General features: G+C 38.1%; 1 protein-coding gene across 1 annotated transcript in view; it reads left to right on the forward strand.

Annotated features, from left to right (window-relative positions):
* The window catches only part of LOC129233909 (MAPK/MAK/MRK overlapping kinase-like), a gene marked incomplete at both ends in the record, with an annotated part of 44274 nt that extends 25170 nt beyond the window's left edge, over positions 1–19104 (forward strand). Inside the window, 6 exons of the mRNA XM_054867836.1 lie at positions 1755–1840; positions 7249–7341; positions 10116–10220; positions 12724–12903; positions 16475–16607; positions 18985–19104. Coding sequence (XP_054723811.1) covers positions 1755–1840; positions 7249–7341; positions 10116–10220; positions 12724–12903; positions 16475–16607; positions 18985–19104 — 717 coding nt within the window. The remainder of the gene's footprint in view (positions 1–1754; positions 1841–7248; positions 7342–10115; positions 10221–12723; positions 12904–16474; positions 16608–18984) is intronic.
* Positions 19105–19417: the final 313 nt, after the last annotated feature.

Below are 19417 nucleotides of genomic sequence, written 5' to 3' on the forward strand. Positions count from 1 at the left end.
AATTATAACGTGGAACCGTAACATGGACACAAGCCAATTAGGCGAGAAAATTCACCATACATTATTTGTAAATATACAGGCGAACCAAAAGACCTTTATAATTTTTCTATTACGGGCAAAGCCGTGCGGGTACTTCTAGTTAGTATATAAAGACATGATCTGTAGTTGAAGAAAGACAAATATTGCACCACTGAAAAGTGGTATTGAAAATCTTTTTGCTTAGAATACACTGTAAAAAAAACATTCCTGGAAAATATTGGGCAGCTTATGTGCCTAATATCTGTCAGCAACATATATGGCAAAAAATATTAAAGTGTCTCGCTAAAAGTCAGTAACCTATCTGAAATGAACCTGCAATCTTTCTGAAGAATTCAGAAATCTTCCCAAATAAAATCCAGTCACGTTTTTGTTTTTTCCCACACATGTTAACTACTTGGCCCACTAGCTGCCCATTATTTTCTAGAAACATTTCTTTCTTTTTTTTTTAACCGGCTCCTCACGATGTTGCTTCTATAGCGAAAACACTCTTCAGGTTGCATCCTTAAACTACACACACGCGCATACATATACAACTACACACACACGCGCACACACAAATACATACACCTACACAAACACATACACACACTCAAACACATACACACTCAAACACATACACACACTCAAACACATACACACACTCAAACACATACATACACACACATACAAACACCCTACACATACATACAAACACCTACACATACTCACACACCTACACACAACTACCCAAACACTCATCACACTCATGCCTACACACAACTACACACACACTCATGCCTGCACACAGACACAAACACATTTGCCTACACACGCATAAACATTCCCCACCACACACAAACACTCATACACACAACTACCCACACACTCATACCTGCACACAGACACAAACGCACGTGCCTACACACACATATACATACCCCCTGCACACAAACACACATACCCCCCCCCACACAAACACACATACCCCCCCCCCCACACACACATGCCTACATACACACACACACTTGTGATTGCGTAAAACATAATTTGAGTTCAAGAGGTCAAGATTCAAATTATTATTATTATTATTCTTTTACAGTGTATACAGAAGACAAGAAGTAGGGAAAAAAAAATGTACAGACAAGTGAAAATTTATGAAGCTCAAATAGTGTTCAGTACTCCTTTACTGTCTGACCATTGATTACATGGAAAGGCTAATATCCGGTTTATAGGCGGAAATGGACGCATCTATTAGTTTATAGGGGTGTTAGTTGGTTTGTTACAGATGTGCACTTTTGCCTCTCTATTATTTAGTCTTAGTTTTGTAAAAATGAACATTTGCTCACAACAACATATTTTAAATCTGAAGTATATTCGATCTGTATTCTCACGGCAAAAATTGATTTATTCATTCACAACAAAGTTTTGAGCTTACCATTTTGCTTTTACGTTCCCGAACGAAATGAAAATATTTTATTTTCTTTTTGTTGTTTCCATGGTAACTATTTTTTTCCGTTATTTTATTTTTGAGAAAGCAATAAATGAATAAGGCACTAGTGACACTATAAAACGCGTGATCAAAAAATCCCATCGTTATTTTTCCTTCTCCCCTGCTAGACTCATTCAGATGGAACCGTCTTTACTTGGCAGATTGCCAAATTACATATAATCCATGGTCAAATAGTATGTTCCTGATGCTCTACTTCTGAGACTAAATCTTTTTCTTTCCCCTGCAGGACAATCTGCTAAAACTGGGCGATTTCGGCAGCTGTCGCGGCATCAACACAAAGAGACCCTACACCGAGTACATCTCGACGAGGTGGTGAGTAGATTGGCAGAACTAATAAACTATTTCTCAATTGCCGAAACGAATAACTACTCCTTAAGGGGTAGTGGACCTTTAACCCCTTCAGACCTGGTGTCCGGTATACTGGACAACCACTTTAAACCAGGGTTGGCCGAATTGGACCCAATGGGTTTTTTTGAAAAAACCCATTTAAAAAAAAACAATATTTAGCCCACTTTTGTTTTTTTTAAATATTCTGAGAAGTTTAAAAAAATTAATTTAAATACTTTCATAATTTAAATTTCTTTTTTATTTTTTTCTTCATCACAGACAATGAACACAAAAAATGAATTTTGAACTTTAATAGTATTTCTTAACACTTAACAGCATTAAAAAAATACTTCAAAGATTTTAAATAAATATATTTAAGTTTTTTCTTTAACTGGTCAATAAATAACTCAAATTATCTTGACTGAGTCCTGTCTCGTCTGATTTTCTCGGTATTTGTAGATTGTACAGAGGAAACTACTCTAGTTAAAAGGCTTTCAGGTGAATTATTTCCTGCAAACCAACACGTCACAAATCTCGAATAAACACAAGGTATATTTTTAGAAATTAACAGATTTTTCAAACGGTCAACAGAAAACAGAACAGGATGTACAGTATTTTCATTATCTTCGAAAAAGTTTGATATTTCTTACTCTGTACACAGAAGTAGAAAAACAGGTAACATTCAATTCAAAGAAATGTGTTGATTAAGCTGGAATTCAGTAAAAACTGATTTAAACTACTTGAGGTTCTACAGTAGTTTTGCATAACAAAATGATATACAATAAAGTAAAATGCAAAAAAAAAAAAAAAAAAAAAAAAATGTAGTAATTAAAAACGAACAATAGATTTTATCACTCGAGAAGTAACTTTGCCTTAACTGTTGGTAATAATGAAAACTAAAAAAAATCTGAAACTTCACCATTCTTGGGTTTTGTAGTTCTTTTATACTTTTCTTCAGAATATGCTGAATTTTAACTAGTTTTCCACCTTTTTTTTACCCGAAGACAATTTTTGCACTTTGTCTATACACTTACGCTACAATATGCTACAAGTACCCCCACATTTTCCCTAAAAAAAGACAAAAAAAAACCCACATTTCTTTTAAAAAACCCCAACTTTAGTTGGATTTTTTTGGGTTTTATTTAAAAAAAACCCTGGGTCCATGGGCTTTTTTTAAAAAAACCCGGGTTTTTGCCAACCCTGCTTTAAACAGCTGCTAATAATTTAATAATTGATTTAATTAGTTGACTTTTTTTGTAGTTGACTCTTTACATTCTGCTTATTATAATCTGCGAAATAATTTTTCGTTTTGGGACTGACAACACTGACATAAAAGGATTGAGAGATAGAGAGTGGCTCATTTTTCCAGCCATGCATTTTCATCTGAAAAGCGAGGTTTTTCCTGATTTTTTAAGAAATATATAATCTTTTATTAATCGTTTTAAACGTTTTATATTATGTTTTATAATTGTTTGTAGAACATTTTATAATGAAGTTTGTTTGGTATTTTATCGTTTTTGTATATGAAATATGTATTTCAAAAATATAAGTTTGGAATATTGGACGTGCCATAACTCTTTTAATTTTTCTTCTACAAACTCAAAATTTTGTATAAAAGATACCCTTTACCATAGTACACTGTGTACCAAATATCAACATTTTTGGTCAAATATTTCATAATTCCGACTGAAGAGGTTAAAATAAACATAGTCAAATTTCGATAACTCGAAGTTTATAACTCGAATATTTCTTTATCTCGAGATGTTCAACGAGTCCCAAACTCTCGAGACTGTTGCGGAAACTTTCCATAACTCGAATGTCTAGTGATTTTTTTGAACTTCGAGTTATCGAGAGTTGACTGTATGTACACGATATCTTTGCATACTAAAATTCATCAGATATCGTGGAAAATTTATTGAGATAGAACTTGAGCATCCCTTAAAAATTGATTTTTTTGAATGTTTGGTCACAAATAAGGTTAGATCAAACCTGTACCTCAGAGCCAGAGGGACGTAAGTCACATCGTGATAATTTTACAGGAGAGAGGAAAAACGTTTTTCTGGCCCATGCAAAAGGATGGGACGCGCGCTCTTTTCTCCCTAATAAAAAAATTGAAAAGGATTATTTTTTAAGGAAGGGACGTACACGTGGGGTCGATGCGGAATAGGCTTCTACATAAAATGCACTAATAAAACAGAAAATCGAAAATTTTTGGACTTACGTCAGTTTTTTCCCTAAATTACAGAAATGTTGCTAAATATAAATTGTAAAACACATGTTTAGACAAACTTTAAAAAAACAATTCATACAATTTTGTCAAAAAACTAAGGCACAACGTGAACATCCAATGCTATTATTAAACAAAATTTTTCAATGCAAACTTCAGATTATGAATTCAATTTGCGAAATTTTTATTTGCAGCCCCAAAACGCACAATAATGAGAAGTTCCTAAAGTGTAACGTTAAAGTCTTAGCGCTGAGACAATTTTAACGATGCTTAAGAAACAACATATTTGGGAGCACATATTCTGCGGTAGAAGCTTCGCTTCATATTGATATAGGTCATGGGTTCGATTCCCACTGGTGCCGTATGTGTTACTCTCTGTGTGCTGTACATCTTTCTTGTGTTGCCTTATCTTTAAATAAATAAATCCAACTCTCTCGAAGCAATGGCCCCAATATTTCGGTAGTGTTAGTTAGCTGCGGACACAACAACTACATATTTTAAAACCGAGGGCGCGTAGGTTTGAGGGCGCAAAAAACAAAACGAAGACGCACAGGCATGATAGGTAAAAAATAATTTAAAAAAAAAGAAAGGTGCTTAGGTTCAAGGGCAAAAAGAAAAATATTAATTTGAATTTTGACATCTTGAATTCAAATTATGTTTTTCGCAATCACGAGTGTGTGTGTATGTAGGCGTTTGTGTTTGTGAGGGGTATGTGTGTTTGTGTGTAGGGGTGTATGTGTGTGTAGGCATGTGTGTTTGTGTGTGGGGGGGTATGTGTGTTTGTGTGTAGAGGGTATGTGTATGTGTGTATGCATGTGTTTGTGTTTGTGTGCAGGTATGAGTGTGTGGGTAGTTGTGTGTATGAGTGCTTGTGTGTGGTGCGGAATGTGTATGTGTGTAGGTATATGTGTTTGTGTCTGTGTGCAGGCATGAGTGTGATGAGTGTGTGGGTAGTTGTGTGTAGGTGTGTGTGTATGCGTGTGTATGTATGCGTGTGTGTGTATGCATGCGTGTGTATGTATGCGTGTGTGTATGTATGTGTTTGAGTGTGTGTATGTGTTTGTTTGTGTAGGCATTCGTGTGTGTGTATGTAGGCATATGTGTATATATTTGTGTGTGCGCGCGTGTGTAGGCGTGTGTGTATGCGTGTGTGTGTGTAGCATATGGATGCAACCTGGAGACGGCTTTCGCTATAGGAGCAGCATCGTGAGGAGCCGGTCGACGGCGATGCTGCTGAGGGTACTGGTGGGAAAATAAAATGATAGCACATCAAAACAGTCAAGTGAGAACAATAAGCAATCGTGATTGCTCAAAAACAAAGTCGCACAAGTTTGAGGGCGCAAAAAATGGGAAGGGGGCGCAGAGGTTGTTCATGGGCGCACAGGCGGGAGGGCGTATCGATGGGCCGCCGGGGCAGTCCGCCCCTGAAACGAAGGGGGGCAATAGCGCAGCCAGAAATTACCTTCTAGGTGGAGTTTCTGGTCATATCCGCCTTTTTATGTACATGAACAACAGTATTAGATTTTGCAATATATTGTAACGGATCCGTTGCGACTTCCAACTTTCTTGAAAGGACGACACAGTTCTTGATTAAGACACAGGAAATTTATTTACACTATGTACAGGAGAGATCGTTAACAACTGCTAAATTAATCATCAGCAATGAAGCAAATATCAATCAACACCGTAAACTCAACGGTTACACACGTATTTACATTCAAATACGAAAAACAACACAGCGAAATGCCTCGCAATAAACAGAGCGAATACACAGAGCAAAATAAATGCTCTCTGCCCAACGGTTCAGTCGAGACTGACTTTTTATCACGCGGCGGCTATTTATAAACATCGAAAAAACTCCAAAATATTCGAAATGCTTCTCGAAAATCGTAGACCGTTATCTTATTTCTTTCCATTCACAAATTTCATCATTCAGAAATGAGGGGTCCGTATACTTCAGCCGAATGCACGGGGACTGTATATTCATTACAAGAAACTATTTACAGGTTACGTTACTACAATAATTTTAAATGAAAGATAATTTAATAAACGCCAAATTTAGCTAGATTTTACGACAAATTAATGGCAAAAATAATTACTATTTACAGAATTTGTAACAATATATTAACACCAGGGGTTCTGTGGGGTATTTTGACCTCTAATCCTCCCCCCTGGCTGCGCCACTGAGTACGGGGTCACAAGTATTATTTTAGGGCATTAATAGGGAGTCTGGGACAAATTTGAAGGCTACGCATATCCTATCACAGCATTAAGATTTGTCCGGCTAGGTTTGCCGCAAATACAATTAGAAAAGGCATTCTGTCCCCAATTTTTCCTAATCGTCTGTCAAAAGTTGCGAACAAGAATTTTTTTTGGAAGCCACAATGATTTCCTGTGGCTGTACCAATCGGTATCTTAAACGAAATTGATATTGTAGGTAAAAATCCCTTTACCGATTCTTTTTGGGCGTCTCCATCTTTATTACTTGGGGAGTTATTTAAATCAACTGGAGGAAAATGCACAGTACTTTTTCAAGAAACTCAATATATTAACACATTATTTACAACTTCAAATAACTATTTACAAGTTCCATGTTCCATTCATTTTATTTGTTTTATTTTTTGCTCAGTTCACTTCAGATCTGTGGAGGAAGGAAAAGTTCAAAATAAAAAGTCTGAGGCTAACCTCGATCAGTTGCGACAGTGACCCCTAGTCGTGGTGCCTTTGGTTCAACAGTTCTATTCCAATCTCTAATGAACTACAGGGGGCGCTGCAGCCACTGTCTAATGGCGGATGAATAAAGTAAAACAAACAAATGCCGTATCTTATAACTTGCTTTGACGCCGAGTGAATGACAGTCATTTTTCATCGTGTTTGTGGGACGCTTTCTTTTCTATTCTTCTAAAATTACATTACATCAGAAACTGTCTGAAGCCTGTTATTTACCCCAAAGAAAACACGTGGAATGGAATGTTTTACCTTTCTCTTTAGTATTATTAATCACCGCAAGGTAGCGTATTCGAGCTCTGGAGTTGCGAATGCTTATTGACAAAATTTGAATTACAATATTTTTAAAAAACATTTTTTTGATCAAAAGTTGAAAAACATTTTTACAATAAGTTTATCCAAATTGTTTGGTAGTCCTGTATTTTTTTGTGCTTCCCAGGTACCGCCCCCCTGAGTGCCTTCTGACCAGCGGTCACTACAGCTACAAGATGGACATGTGGGCAGCCGGCTGTGTCTTCTTCGAAGCTCTCACGTATGTCACTTTGTATGCATTCGAAACTCATTGTTCATTGCACTTTTACCAAATTTTACAACTAGTTGAGTTAATTGCAAGTGTAGTCAAGGCCGTAGAGAGCCAAGGCGGGCCCCTTGTCAGTTATGTCACCGGGCCCCCTCCCCCCAAGAAAAAGAAGAAGAAAGAAAGAAAAAAGAAAGAAATGGAAAGGAGAAAAAAAATCAAAACTGTTTATTAAAAAACAAACTATATTTTAAGTGCCACAACAGTAAATTTCGAAAAAATAAATTCTACTCAATCTTTACGTTTTCGATTATGCAGAGTTCCCTTTTTTTTTTCTTTCTTCCTTTCTTTTTTTTCTTTCTTCCTTTCTTTTTTTTCTTTCCTTTTTCTTTCTCTTTTCCTTTATTATTTTCTTTCTTTCTCCTCTTTCTTTTCTGTGTCGCCGGGTCCCATCAAGATCCGGGCACCTAGTTTCCGACTTGGCTGACATGTCATCTCGTCGGGCCTGATAGTGTAGTCATCCCCGCTTAATCAGGAAAGGGATCGGATATCCATTTCATTTGTAGAAACAAGAAACCCAACGAATCGGGTTCTATCGCGATTCGTGATTACGGAAAACATGATTGAGTTCAAGACTTCAAAATTCAAACGAATGCCAAGGGATGGATGTATTTGTTTGTTCCACCCCTTTCAGCAGCTACTATGCATCAGCTGCAGTTTATTTTGGTTGAGAATCAGTTTTGACTGATGTGGGAGGAATGAATTGAAATAGTAAATGAAATGGGAGTGTTTTCCCTCAGTCAAAAGTACTACTTTTAGTCACTGAAACTGATAGAATAAGCAAAATAATAACAATAATAACAACAACATGCAATTTATTTTCCCAAAATTTAATTTTTAATTTTTTTTTTAATGTCAGATTTCTAAAAGAGAGAGCTTTATCGTGTGGCGTCACAATTGAGGAAGGGCGCAGAACGCGTGGTCGTCTTTTGGTGATTTTCACCGTGAACAATAGGGAAGTTTTCGATTTTTCAATTTTATTTTTATATGATAGAGTAACATGTATGAACATCATAGGTGAAAAAAATTTTGCGATACGATAAGTAGTTTTTTTTTAAATTAATTTTTAAAGTTCAAGCGCTTGTGACGTCAAATGGCATAGGAAGTGACGTCATGCCCTCTTCCGATAGGGGAGAAGCCGAAGGTCACGCATTCGACTTCGAAGACGAAACGAAAAAGGCTTATCTCCTCGCATTTAACTGGAACATTAAACCTCTCATCCTGTCGGAAATATTCGAATATCCTCATTGATGTTACTTGAGGAAGATTAGTTAGATTGTGCTTTAACGAATCCGGTCTCCATAGTGTGTTCAAAAGGATTATTGAATATCTAAAAAATATAAATATCAGCGCGCTCAAAATGTCCCTAGCGAAAACAAGGGATCTTCGGCGGAAGGCTGCCCATTCGCGCCCTGTGACGTAGGCTCGTGACGTTTCAGAAGCGCACACTTTTGCGCGTGGATTATTAAAAATCAACCACGGTGTTTTGAAATTCGGCGATGGTGAATTTTTTAGCTTTGAGGGTCAATTAATAATATCCAATAGCCAAAATATGATCATTTAATAGGTTGCAACTTCCCTATTATTAGCAATACGAGAAGTGTTCGTTAAATAAAAGATTCATTGGGCGATGTGTTCGGCAATGTCCTCAAACTTTGTTCTGGTAACCCTAGGCTACCTGTTGTGACCACTTGTGACGTCAACAGCGAAAATGAAAACAGTGACTGAACGTCAGTAGTGTATAATAGGGTGTTCTAACTCAGCGGAGCCGGGGGAGCTGGCGGAGCCGTTGAGTTGTTTTCCTCCTGCTGCTGAGTTGAGTTGAGTTGTTAACATCAGGAGGAAAACAGCTCAACATCAGGAGGCAAACAACTCAACTCAACATCAGGAGGCAAACGACTCAACTCAACTCAGCAGCAGGAGAAAAACAACTCAACTCAGCAGCAGGAGGAAAACAACTCAACGGCTCCGCCAGCTCCCCCGGCTCCGCTGAGTTAGAACACCCTATTATACACTACTACTAACGTCTTTTAAGATTTTTTTTTAATTTTAAAGTGAGAAAATAAGTCAAAATTGAGAGAAAAAAAAAAAGTAACTCGCCCCATGTATTCGACCATGCTCTTTCTGAACAAAATATTTTTGCGAAGTGGGAATCAACCCAAATGTATTGTTACGCGTTCGATGCAACTTCAAACTTTCTTTAAATGACGACACAGTTCTTGATTAAATAAAGGAGATTTATTTACAACTATGTGCAAGAAATATCGTTAGCAACTACTAAATTAACCATAGCAATTAGGCAAATATCAATTAACGCAGTAAACTCAACGGTTACACACGTATTTACAACCGAATACGCGAAAACACAGCGCAAAGGCTAATACACACAATAACAGAGCTAACGACTCAGTTTAAAAAGCAAACCTCAACTCTTAATCACGCGCGGCCGCTATTGATAAATCCTAGAGAAGTTTCGACAAATTTCGAAATGCTTCTCGATGTTTTCTTTTTATTCCATTCACAAATGTTATCCGGGGACCATATACATCATACGAATATTGGGGGTTGTATATTTATAACAAGAAACTGTTTACCGGTTACGTTACTAAGATAAATTTAGATGAAAAATAATGGAATAAACGCCAAATTTAACCAGATTACAACAAATTAATCACAAAAATAATTACTATTTACAGAATTTGTAACAGTATTTTTCTTCTCTCCTCCAGGAACTTGCCGCTCTTTCCCGGAAGCAGTGAGATTGATCAAATCAACAAGATCCACAACGTCCTGGGAACGCCAAAACCGTCCGTCCTCGCCAAACTTAGGAGACAGTGAGTTGCACTGCACTTTATCAGAGAGACCGGAAAATATTGACGTTTTTTTTTTTTTTCAAACAAATAGTTTAAAAAGTTTTTATTTTTAACTAGCGGTACCCGAAGGGCTTTGCCTGTAGTGGAAAATGAAAAGGTCTTTTGGTTCGCCTGTATATTTACAAATAATGGATGATGCATTTCTCGCCAATTTGCTATGTTAATTTGCTCGCCCGCGTTATGGTAATTTGCTCGGTAAAATAAGCTTAAAATTGCAATAGAAAAAGCACAAAATCGAATTTTCAAAACATCGCTTCGAAATGCAAACCCCTATGCTACAAACTAATTTTGAACCAAATTTCTTGAAAATCGGCTATGCTCGTCACAGAGATCCAGACAGAGATCTGGACAGATATCTCGACAGATATCCAGCCAAACTTTGAGCTTTATTATAAGTAAAGATCAACGAAACAGTTATCCTCGTTATCAATAACTTTTTGCTGTCCAGTGCTCAAATTTTTAATACCGGATGGGTAGAAATCGTCGGCTCTTTAGCGAAATATCTGGAAATGGCATTTTGGATGTCAGACAAATTTTCAAGTTTTTGTCCCAGTTAGATTGAAATAAAGGGAAATCAAATGGTGCAACGTCAGGTGAGTATGGTGGGTGAAGCAGCCCACAGCAGCTCATTCATTTCTTAAGGGCTCGATTCGAGCAGTGTGGTCATGTATTATCATGTTTCGGGATCATTCCTTTTCTGCTGATAAAATTAGAAATATTCTCGCCACACATTGTTGCACCACCTGTTTCCCTTTCTTACGATCGCGGAAACATTTTCTGTGAGATAAAAACTAAGAAATTTGACTCGGACCTAAGAAGTTGTGAATTAAAAAATAAAAACTTTAAAAAATATATTTGTTTAAAAAAAAGACATTATTTTCTGCCTCCCCCCCCCCACCTAGAGCGCTTCAACATTTTATTATATTTCCGCTTTACAAATGAAAGCAGTTTTGAACGGGGTTGCCAAGTGACAATTTAATAAAATAGCAAAACGCTAATTATCCAAAGTCACAAACTACAGAAAAATTACTCTCCCATATTAGAAGCCTTCTATTACAACCATACTACAGTACTTGAGACATTTCCTGTGATTTTATGAGCAAGATTTATTGATTTTGTATTAAAATGCTTTAATATTTTCCCCTTACCCGTTAACTCTTGGAAAAATTTGCCCTTTCAAATTTAGTCAAGACATGACTTAAACTGTGTATTTTTTTTTTTTTTTGAGCAATCACGATTGCTTATTGTTCTCATTTGACTGTTTTGAATTCCTATCATTTTATTTTCCCGCCAGCACCACCTTCGCGTCGACCGGCCTCACGATGCTGCTCCTCTTGCGAAAACAGTCTCCAGGTTGCGTCCATATCCTACACACACTCATGCCTGCGCACAGACACAAACACACACTCCTACACACATACACACACTCATGCCTGCACACGGACACAAATACTTATGCCTACATGCACACACACACGAACGCCTACACACACAAGCGCGCGCGTACACACAGCCAAGAGTGCCAAGAGTGCGAAACAAACTGGTAGCTAATATGGAATTAGCAGACCAGACGAGTGACCGAAGCAATGGTTCAGTTCAACTCGTAGATTGAACGCGAGGCATGGTATATTCAGTAAATTACCGCCCATTAGCCAGGGCTAAAGCAGAAATACATACCTTGCCTCGCGTTCAATCTACGAGTTGAACTGAACCATTGCTTTGGTCACTCGTCTGGTCTGTGCTAATTCTGTGTTAGTTACCAGTTTGTTTGGCACTCTTGGCTTCCTTAAGAGGTTTTCCATCTCCAGCTCAGTCACTTTCCTATGCCGGGCTGATGAGTGCTAATAAGCACGAAACTGCAGTCCTCGGCTGGAAATGACTGAGCTGGCGGTGCATTAGCCCTGGCTAATGGGCGGTAATTTACTGAAATGACTGATACATTTGAGAAAGCAATAAAAACTAAACGAGCAGCGATAGAAATATACTGTTTGTTGCATTATGCTTCGCACAACGGTAAATGTTTAGACAGGCAAACTTTCAAAACTAATTATAATGTTTCTCAACAGATGGCGCTGCAGGTATTTTAAAAAGTGTAGAAGAAAACGCAGTCTGTAAGATCGCCAAAATGACCGGTATATTTAAAAATCAATAAAAACTAAACGGGCAGCGACAGAAATACACTGTTTATTTGCAATATGCATGGAAAAACAGTAAATTTTCAGACATTCACACCTGCAGATGCATCTTAAATACCTGCAGCGCCATCTGTTGAGGAACCTTGTAACTAATTTTGAAAGTTTGTCTGTCTGAAAATTTAATGTTGTCCAAGCATAATGCAACAAACAGTATATTTCTATCGCTGCCCCGTTTAGTTTTTATTGATTTTTTTTTTTCAAATGTATCAGTCATTTATGGAACACTCTGTATATCAGCAACTAATAAATGATGTGGTTTGTTTTTGCAGTCGGCGCTTGGTCGGCGTAGACTTCGGGTTCGAGCCTCGGCCGGGGCTGGGGCTGGCCGCCCTCTGCCCCGGGGCGTCTCCGGACGCCCTGCAGCTGCTCTCCGCCCTCTGCGCCTACGAGGAGGAGGACCGCCCCTCTTCCAAAGCCGCCCTCCGCAGCCCCTACTTCCACGATCTCAGGTATTTCGCCCCATTCTTATCCAAAGACATTCATGAAAATGTGGTGGGACGAACGGGGCTAGACCAACGCCTCCTAAATACTAAATAGTTGTCGCTTTCTCACTTTTAACATAGAGCAAAATGATCATGAGTAAATTTTGTAAATAGTTTCTTGTAATGTACATACAACCCCCTAACATTCGAGTGAAGTATACGGTCCCCTATTTCTCATTGATAAGATTCGTGAATGAATAAAAAGAAAATATGAGAAATTTGTCAAAACTTCTCTGGATTTATAAAGTGCCGAGTGTCATGTGAATGAAAGGAGAGAGTGAGTTTGCTTTCTAACTGTAGAGTCTAGTATCAGCCGTTGACTGGAAAGTGTGCATTGGCCTTTGCGCTGTGTTTTTGCGTATTTTGATGTAAATACGTTTGCTACCGTTGAGTTTACGGTGTTAATTGATATTTGCCTAATTGCTATGGTTAATTTAGCAGTTGTTAACGATATTTCTTGTACATAGTTGCAAATAAATCTCCTGTGTTTAATCAAGAACTATGTCGTCATTTAAAGAAAGTTTGAAGTTGCATCGAACTCGCAACAATCCCAATAAAGAAATCCCGGTACTCTTGCTACTGCCATCTGTCGAAGGTATTAGAAATTAATAACGAAGAACACAATTGTTAACTTCTAAATTTAAATTTTGAAATTAAGCAAAAAACAATCTGATTTCAATTATTTGGATCCATCGCCATAGCAACGACATCCTTGTATTGTCGCCAGGTAGTGTTGAAAGTGTACCGACGAAGGATTACTTTTTGAGGCAAATGTGATAGGCATTTAGATTTACGAGCCGTTGGCTAGACCAAGTCTTTGTGTGCATTCCAGAGCCGCCATTTTGAGGGAGAAATTGCCTCAACCTGGTTTTAAGAACTTAATGAAGAGTGCGGTTTTTTTTTTTTTTTTGCTGTTTTTCTTCAACAGAATACACGTGGCGATTATAATTAAAGTTCCGATTTCAAAACGCCCTGATTCAAAAACTATTGGTAAAATAACTTGATATTTCGCCAGAGCAGTCCGTACTGCCGTGTGCAGGTAAACGGCAGTATCTGCAGAAATGAATTTTCGAGATATTTGAAGAAATGTGTGGTGGCTTCAATACTAGGAATGAAGAATGTTGGAATTAGACCTTTTTTTCCAGCGAAAACCAGATAAGCAAGCTTGTACAATAAAGCTAACGTACAACAGATGAGAAAAATGTAAAAAAAAGAAAAATGTGCAGTTACTGCCCTTTACCCCCCACGGCAGCATAGGCCACGGGACTTTGGCGAAGAAAAAAAAGACTTCAAAATGGTCCGATAGATGGCGTTGTCGGGGTAATTTAAGGGGAAACCTACTAAAGGGATTCGTTAAGTACTGAAATGTTGCTTGTAAGAAAGGTACTGTACTCCAAGGGCTAACGAGCTATTTATTAGAGTTCACAGCAAAGACAGTGATGTTGACATTAGAAATTGAGGAGCTTAAAGAAACAAGTAGCCTTACAGATGAGTTACGTAAAAGTAGTTCGATACGCTGTCACCTCCACACCAGATTAGATGTTATGGATGTTATCTGTGCAGATTGTGTTCGCAACTCCAATAAACTATAGGGGGCGCTGCAGCCACTGTCTAATGGCTGATGAAAAAAGTGAAACAAACAAATGCCGTAACTTATAACTTGCTTTGACGCTTAATGAACGACAGTTATTTTTCATCGTGTTTGTGGGAAGCTTTCTTTTCTATTCTTCTGAAATTACATTACATCAGAAACTACCTGAAGCCTGTAATTTACCCCAAAGGAAACACGTGGAATGGAATGTTTTTACCTTTTTCTTTAGTATTGTTAATCACAGCAAGGTAGCGTATTCGAGCTCTGGAGTTGCGAATAAATGCTGTGGGCATGTCAGGTTTTAGTAATGACCCCAACTTAATTTAAGCCCTGACGTAGCCATCTATCGGCACATTTTGGATCTGTTCTTTTTCCTTCACCAAACAAATTTCTGTGGCGTAACGACTGTTCTAGTGGACCAGTAGTTTTTACAGGATGACAAGAAATAAACTTGCCCGCACATGATATACTGTCAGCCTCGATTAATCGGGTAACGAATAAACGAATACCCCGCTTATACGAATAAAACATTTTGAACCGAATATTTCCCCATTGAGGTAATTGTTAAAGATTCCCGCTTAATCGAATCATTTCCCCGGATAATCGAATATATTTATCAGCTTTCACAATATTTTGCTAAGAAGTTTTTTCAATAAATTAAAAATGAATTAAGTATTCGAACAATTTTAGACGTTAAAATATTAAATTATATTTTTCGCACACAACAGATGAGGTTGTAAGTTACATTTTTATGATTTTCCTTTCGCACTTATAATATATGCGGAATTATATTATTTTATTCGTTCACTTAGCTTGTTTCAATATATTTTTACCAATAATTACTTTCCATTATATAGTTATTGATTCATTATTATTGCGTTTTAAGACAAATATTTTCAATTTGTTAAGATAAAGAATATTTCCCCGTTTAATCGAATAATATTTCTTGGAACCGATGATGTTCGAAAAAGCGGGGCCGACAGTATTAAAATGTTATTGCTGATGAAAATATTATGACCAAACTTCAAAATAAACATGACTACATTATTTCGTCTACTATATTTACAAATTTTCAAAGTGGCTACCTTTAGGATTAATACAGAGGTTTCAACGTGTGACAAAATTTTCGGCTCTGGGCCACACTCACTTACTGATATTTTATCCCATCCCTTGCATAAGGAGTTCTTTAGGGATGCCAAAGTTTTATGAGGTTTAGCACACACCCTCGTATCCGAGATCTTCTTGCTTTGTTCAACGGCGTCAACTACCCCAATCTAATGGTTTGGGGTGGAATATGTGCTAGGGGGAAAACACCACTTGTTTTTATTGATCAAGGGATAAAAATTAATCAAGAAACCTATCGAAACTCATTTTGGAAGATGCTGTCTTACCTTGGTCGCAAAAGCTCTTTAGAAACAAAAGATGGACATTCAAGCTGGATTCCGCACTTGCACACAGAGCTAAACACACTCAAGATAGGTGCAAGACTCATTTTCCGGATTGCATTGGAGCTTAAGAACGGCCTCCGTATTCCCCAGATTCGAACCTAATGGATTAGAATTTAGAACGATATTCAGTTTGGTCCATCTTGAAGACAAGGGTGTGCTAAACCTCATAAAACTTTGGCTTCCCTAAAGAAATCCTTATGCAACGGATGGGATAAAATATCATTAAGTGAGTTGTGGCCCATAGCCGAAAATTTTGTGATACGTTGAAAGCTAAATTTGTGAATATATTAGACGAAATAATGTATTCATATAAATTTTGAAGTTTTGTCGCAATATTTTCATTAGCATTAAAATTATAATGTACCATCCAAGTTATTTCTCGTCAGCCTTTAAATTAGAGCCTGTTTGGAATCGGGACTTTCACATTCCTCATGTATAATTTTTGTTAAAAATTATCTCAGGACAGGACTCCTTATTAACCTAGGTGTTTCGTGTCCAGGTTGGCCGAGCAACGCTTCCAGCAGGTGTCCTCCCAAGGTCAGAGGACCGCCTCCAGCTCCAAACACTCCTGCCCCTCCCCGATATCCAGGGTGGACGACACCACTCCAGAGCTCCACACCAGGGAGAGGAAGGTAACGAACGCTCCAGTCCACTAGGACCGATGGATATCTCTATTACGGTTGTATGTTTGTTATAAACAATTACCCTGAAGTTGTAAAGAGTCATAAGTATCGGTATGAACGCCATCCATGTACTAGACGTTAAACCCCGGTTATCAAATTTGCCATTTCAACTGCGCTTGCGCGCGGACAGCTTTTTGGGCTTTCTGTTTTAAGATTTCGTGTTGCTTGTTTATATTTAGACTGAGCTAGAGTCCCAACAAATTAGTAAATGCGATTAGAATATTTTCTCAGCGATTCCGTGATATAGTATATGAAACTACGGATATGAATAACTGATAATCTTTATAATGTAAAGAGAAAAATGACACCTCAGTATTTAATGGTTTGGAAATATTTATTTAACATAAACGTAAAATACGTTGTGCACTTAAAAAATGATTGGAATATGAGTACAGATGTCCTTCTTTTGCGGATATTTTACGTTAGGCGTAAACAGCTTAGTATTATACATTTTTATTTAGGTTGAGGGTTCGGCTTTGTAATAGAAGTGCTGCTGCAATTCTAGTACGCTCCTCTGAGGTTAAAAATTTGACCCTGAAAAAGGACAGAAAAATCAGACATCGAATCCATTAATAATTAAGACGCAAAACTCAATCTTTACCGAGGACTAAAAAGTAAATCAGAGAAAGCTTTGTGATTTTTAATTTTTATGTTTCCATCTCATATTTATTAACAAATTCAAAATGTTTGTAATTAATTTTAGCAAGATTTTTGAAACAAGCGAAGTCCGCGCGCAAGCGCAGTTGAAATGGCAACTTTGTGATAACCGGGATTTAACGTCGAGTCATCCATGTAGTAACACTGCCGAGTTCTGAGCCATGTTCTCGCAAGTCTTTTGCGGGGATCTTCACCAACTCTCTTTTGCTGGCCTCCGTGAAGTTCCGATCCGATGACACCAGAGAACGGTCTCTGGAGTTTCATAAGGCCACAAGTAAGAAACCGAGCCGATGACACCAGATTACGCCCTCTGGAGTTTCATGAGGTCACAGGTACGAAACCGATCTGATGACACCAGACAACGCTCTCTACAGTTTCATAAGGCCACAAGTAAGAAACGGATCTGATGACACCAGACAACTCTCTAGAGTTTCATAAGGTCATAAGTACGAAACCGATCTGATGACACCAGACAACGCTCTCTACAGTTTCATAAGGCCACAAGTAAGAAACACTCGATATCGCACAACGCGGGAGTGACGTGAAACGCGCCTCTACTAAGCGCAGAACCCCTATAACTGGACAGGCCAACGCATCCGCCATATTGGTGCTAGCGGGAGTAAACGTACTTATCGCACGTCAGGAAAATACAGAAAAAAGACACGGCAACATGTTAGCAGAGATTACAGAGCATTTATAACGTAATGATAGTAAAATCATGAGAAATAAATCGATATTAACCTCACACAAGCGAGCTCCATTTCCAGGCTGCCAGTCACTTAGTCGGCTGTTAATTATTTATTTTTTCTTTCTGCATCTGCTGGAAATCTGAGGGGCTGAAATCCTTTTTTGGAGCTGTTTACACAATTAACAGCTGATAACAACCACCTATTTGTCTCAATTTAACACATGCTAAAGAAATGTAAACATCAGCAGCAATGCTATCGCTGCGAAGCACTGGATCAAGTTTGCTCCAAAATGGCGGCTCCTCCACTATAGGGGCCTTAACCCAGTTTGACTCCGGAGTTTCTCCAAAAAACATCAGCGAAAGCATGGCTCGGACCTCAGCTGTGTTACGACATGGGCGGTGTTCCTACCGATGCATACGACTTCTTAGACCTCAAGGTAAATTTGTATTCGCCATAACCAACGTGATGTTGAAAATAAAGCTGAGGTGCTCTCGCTTACAGAATTATGTCATTCCAGTATTATTTTAGTCTATTGCGAAGGATAGCATTTGATCTGTATTTTAACCTGTACTTGAAACTTTAAACGTGTTTCTGGATGCATAAGTTATTTGTTCTCGTGTCCCTGGTATCGAAACAGAAGGTCTTAAAGTCCACCGAAACTTTAAGAAAAGTCGCCCAATTTAGCGAGTTTCGGCGAGAAACGGAAAACCTCTTTCACCCTCTTCGGAGATGGATGTCCCTGTCATATTGCATGCTATCTTCAATCTCTTGCCTCTTAAAATTTCTCTGGGATTTAAGACCAAATATCTCAATAACGGGGGGGGGGGGGGGAGGGAATGCTTTTGCGTCAAAAAAAAAAAAAAAAAAATAGTTCGAGGCTCTTTCGATAGCTGCTTATTTTAACTTTTTTTCATGATAACACTATTCGTGTGGCTCCCTGTTTGGATTTGTTTTTGATTGCTTCCCTTTCTTTCCACCAGAAGGCGCTGATGCTTCCAAACATGGGGATGAAGGGGTCGAGGAGCCCTCTCCACTGCAAGACGAACCGTTCGGTCAACTTGCCCCCCATTGCCGGCAGGAGGGCCAAGAGGAAGAAGAAGGTGAGACTAGAAAAATAATTTAAACTAATAATAATTAATAATAATAAAAAATAATATTTAATTAAATGTTTCTGATAAAATATGGTTTAAACCATCGAACTTAAGAGCATATAACTTATACATGAAATACACCGCCAGCTCAGTCATTTCCAGCCGAGGACTGCAGTTTCGTGCTAATTAGCACTCATCAGCCCGGCATAGGAACTGCAGTCCTCGGCTGGAAATGACTGAGCTGGCGCTGTATTTCATGTATATCTGCTTTAGCCCTGGCTAATGGGCGGAATTTACTGAACATATAACTTAGATTCAAGAG

The sequence above is a fragment of the Uloborus diversus genome, unplaced genomic scaffold, assembly GCF_026930045.1.
Source record: "Uloborus diversus isolate 005 unplaced genomic scaffold, Udiv.v.3.1 scaffold_799, whole genome shotgun sequence".
In the NCBI taxonomy this organism is placed as follows: Eukaryota; Metazoa; Arthropoda; class Arachnida; order Araneae; family Uloboridae; genus Uloborus; species Uloborus diversus.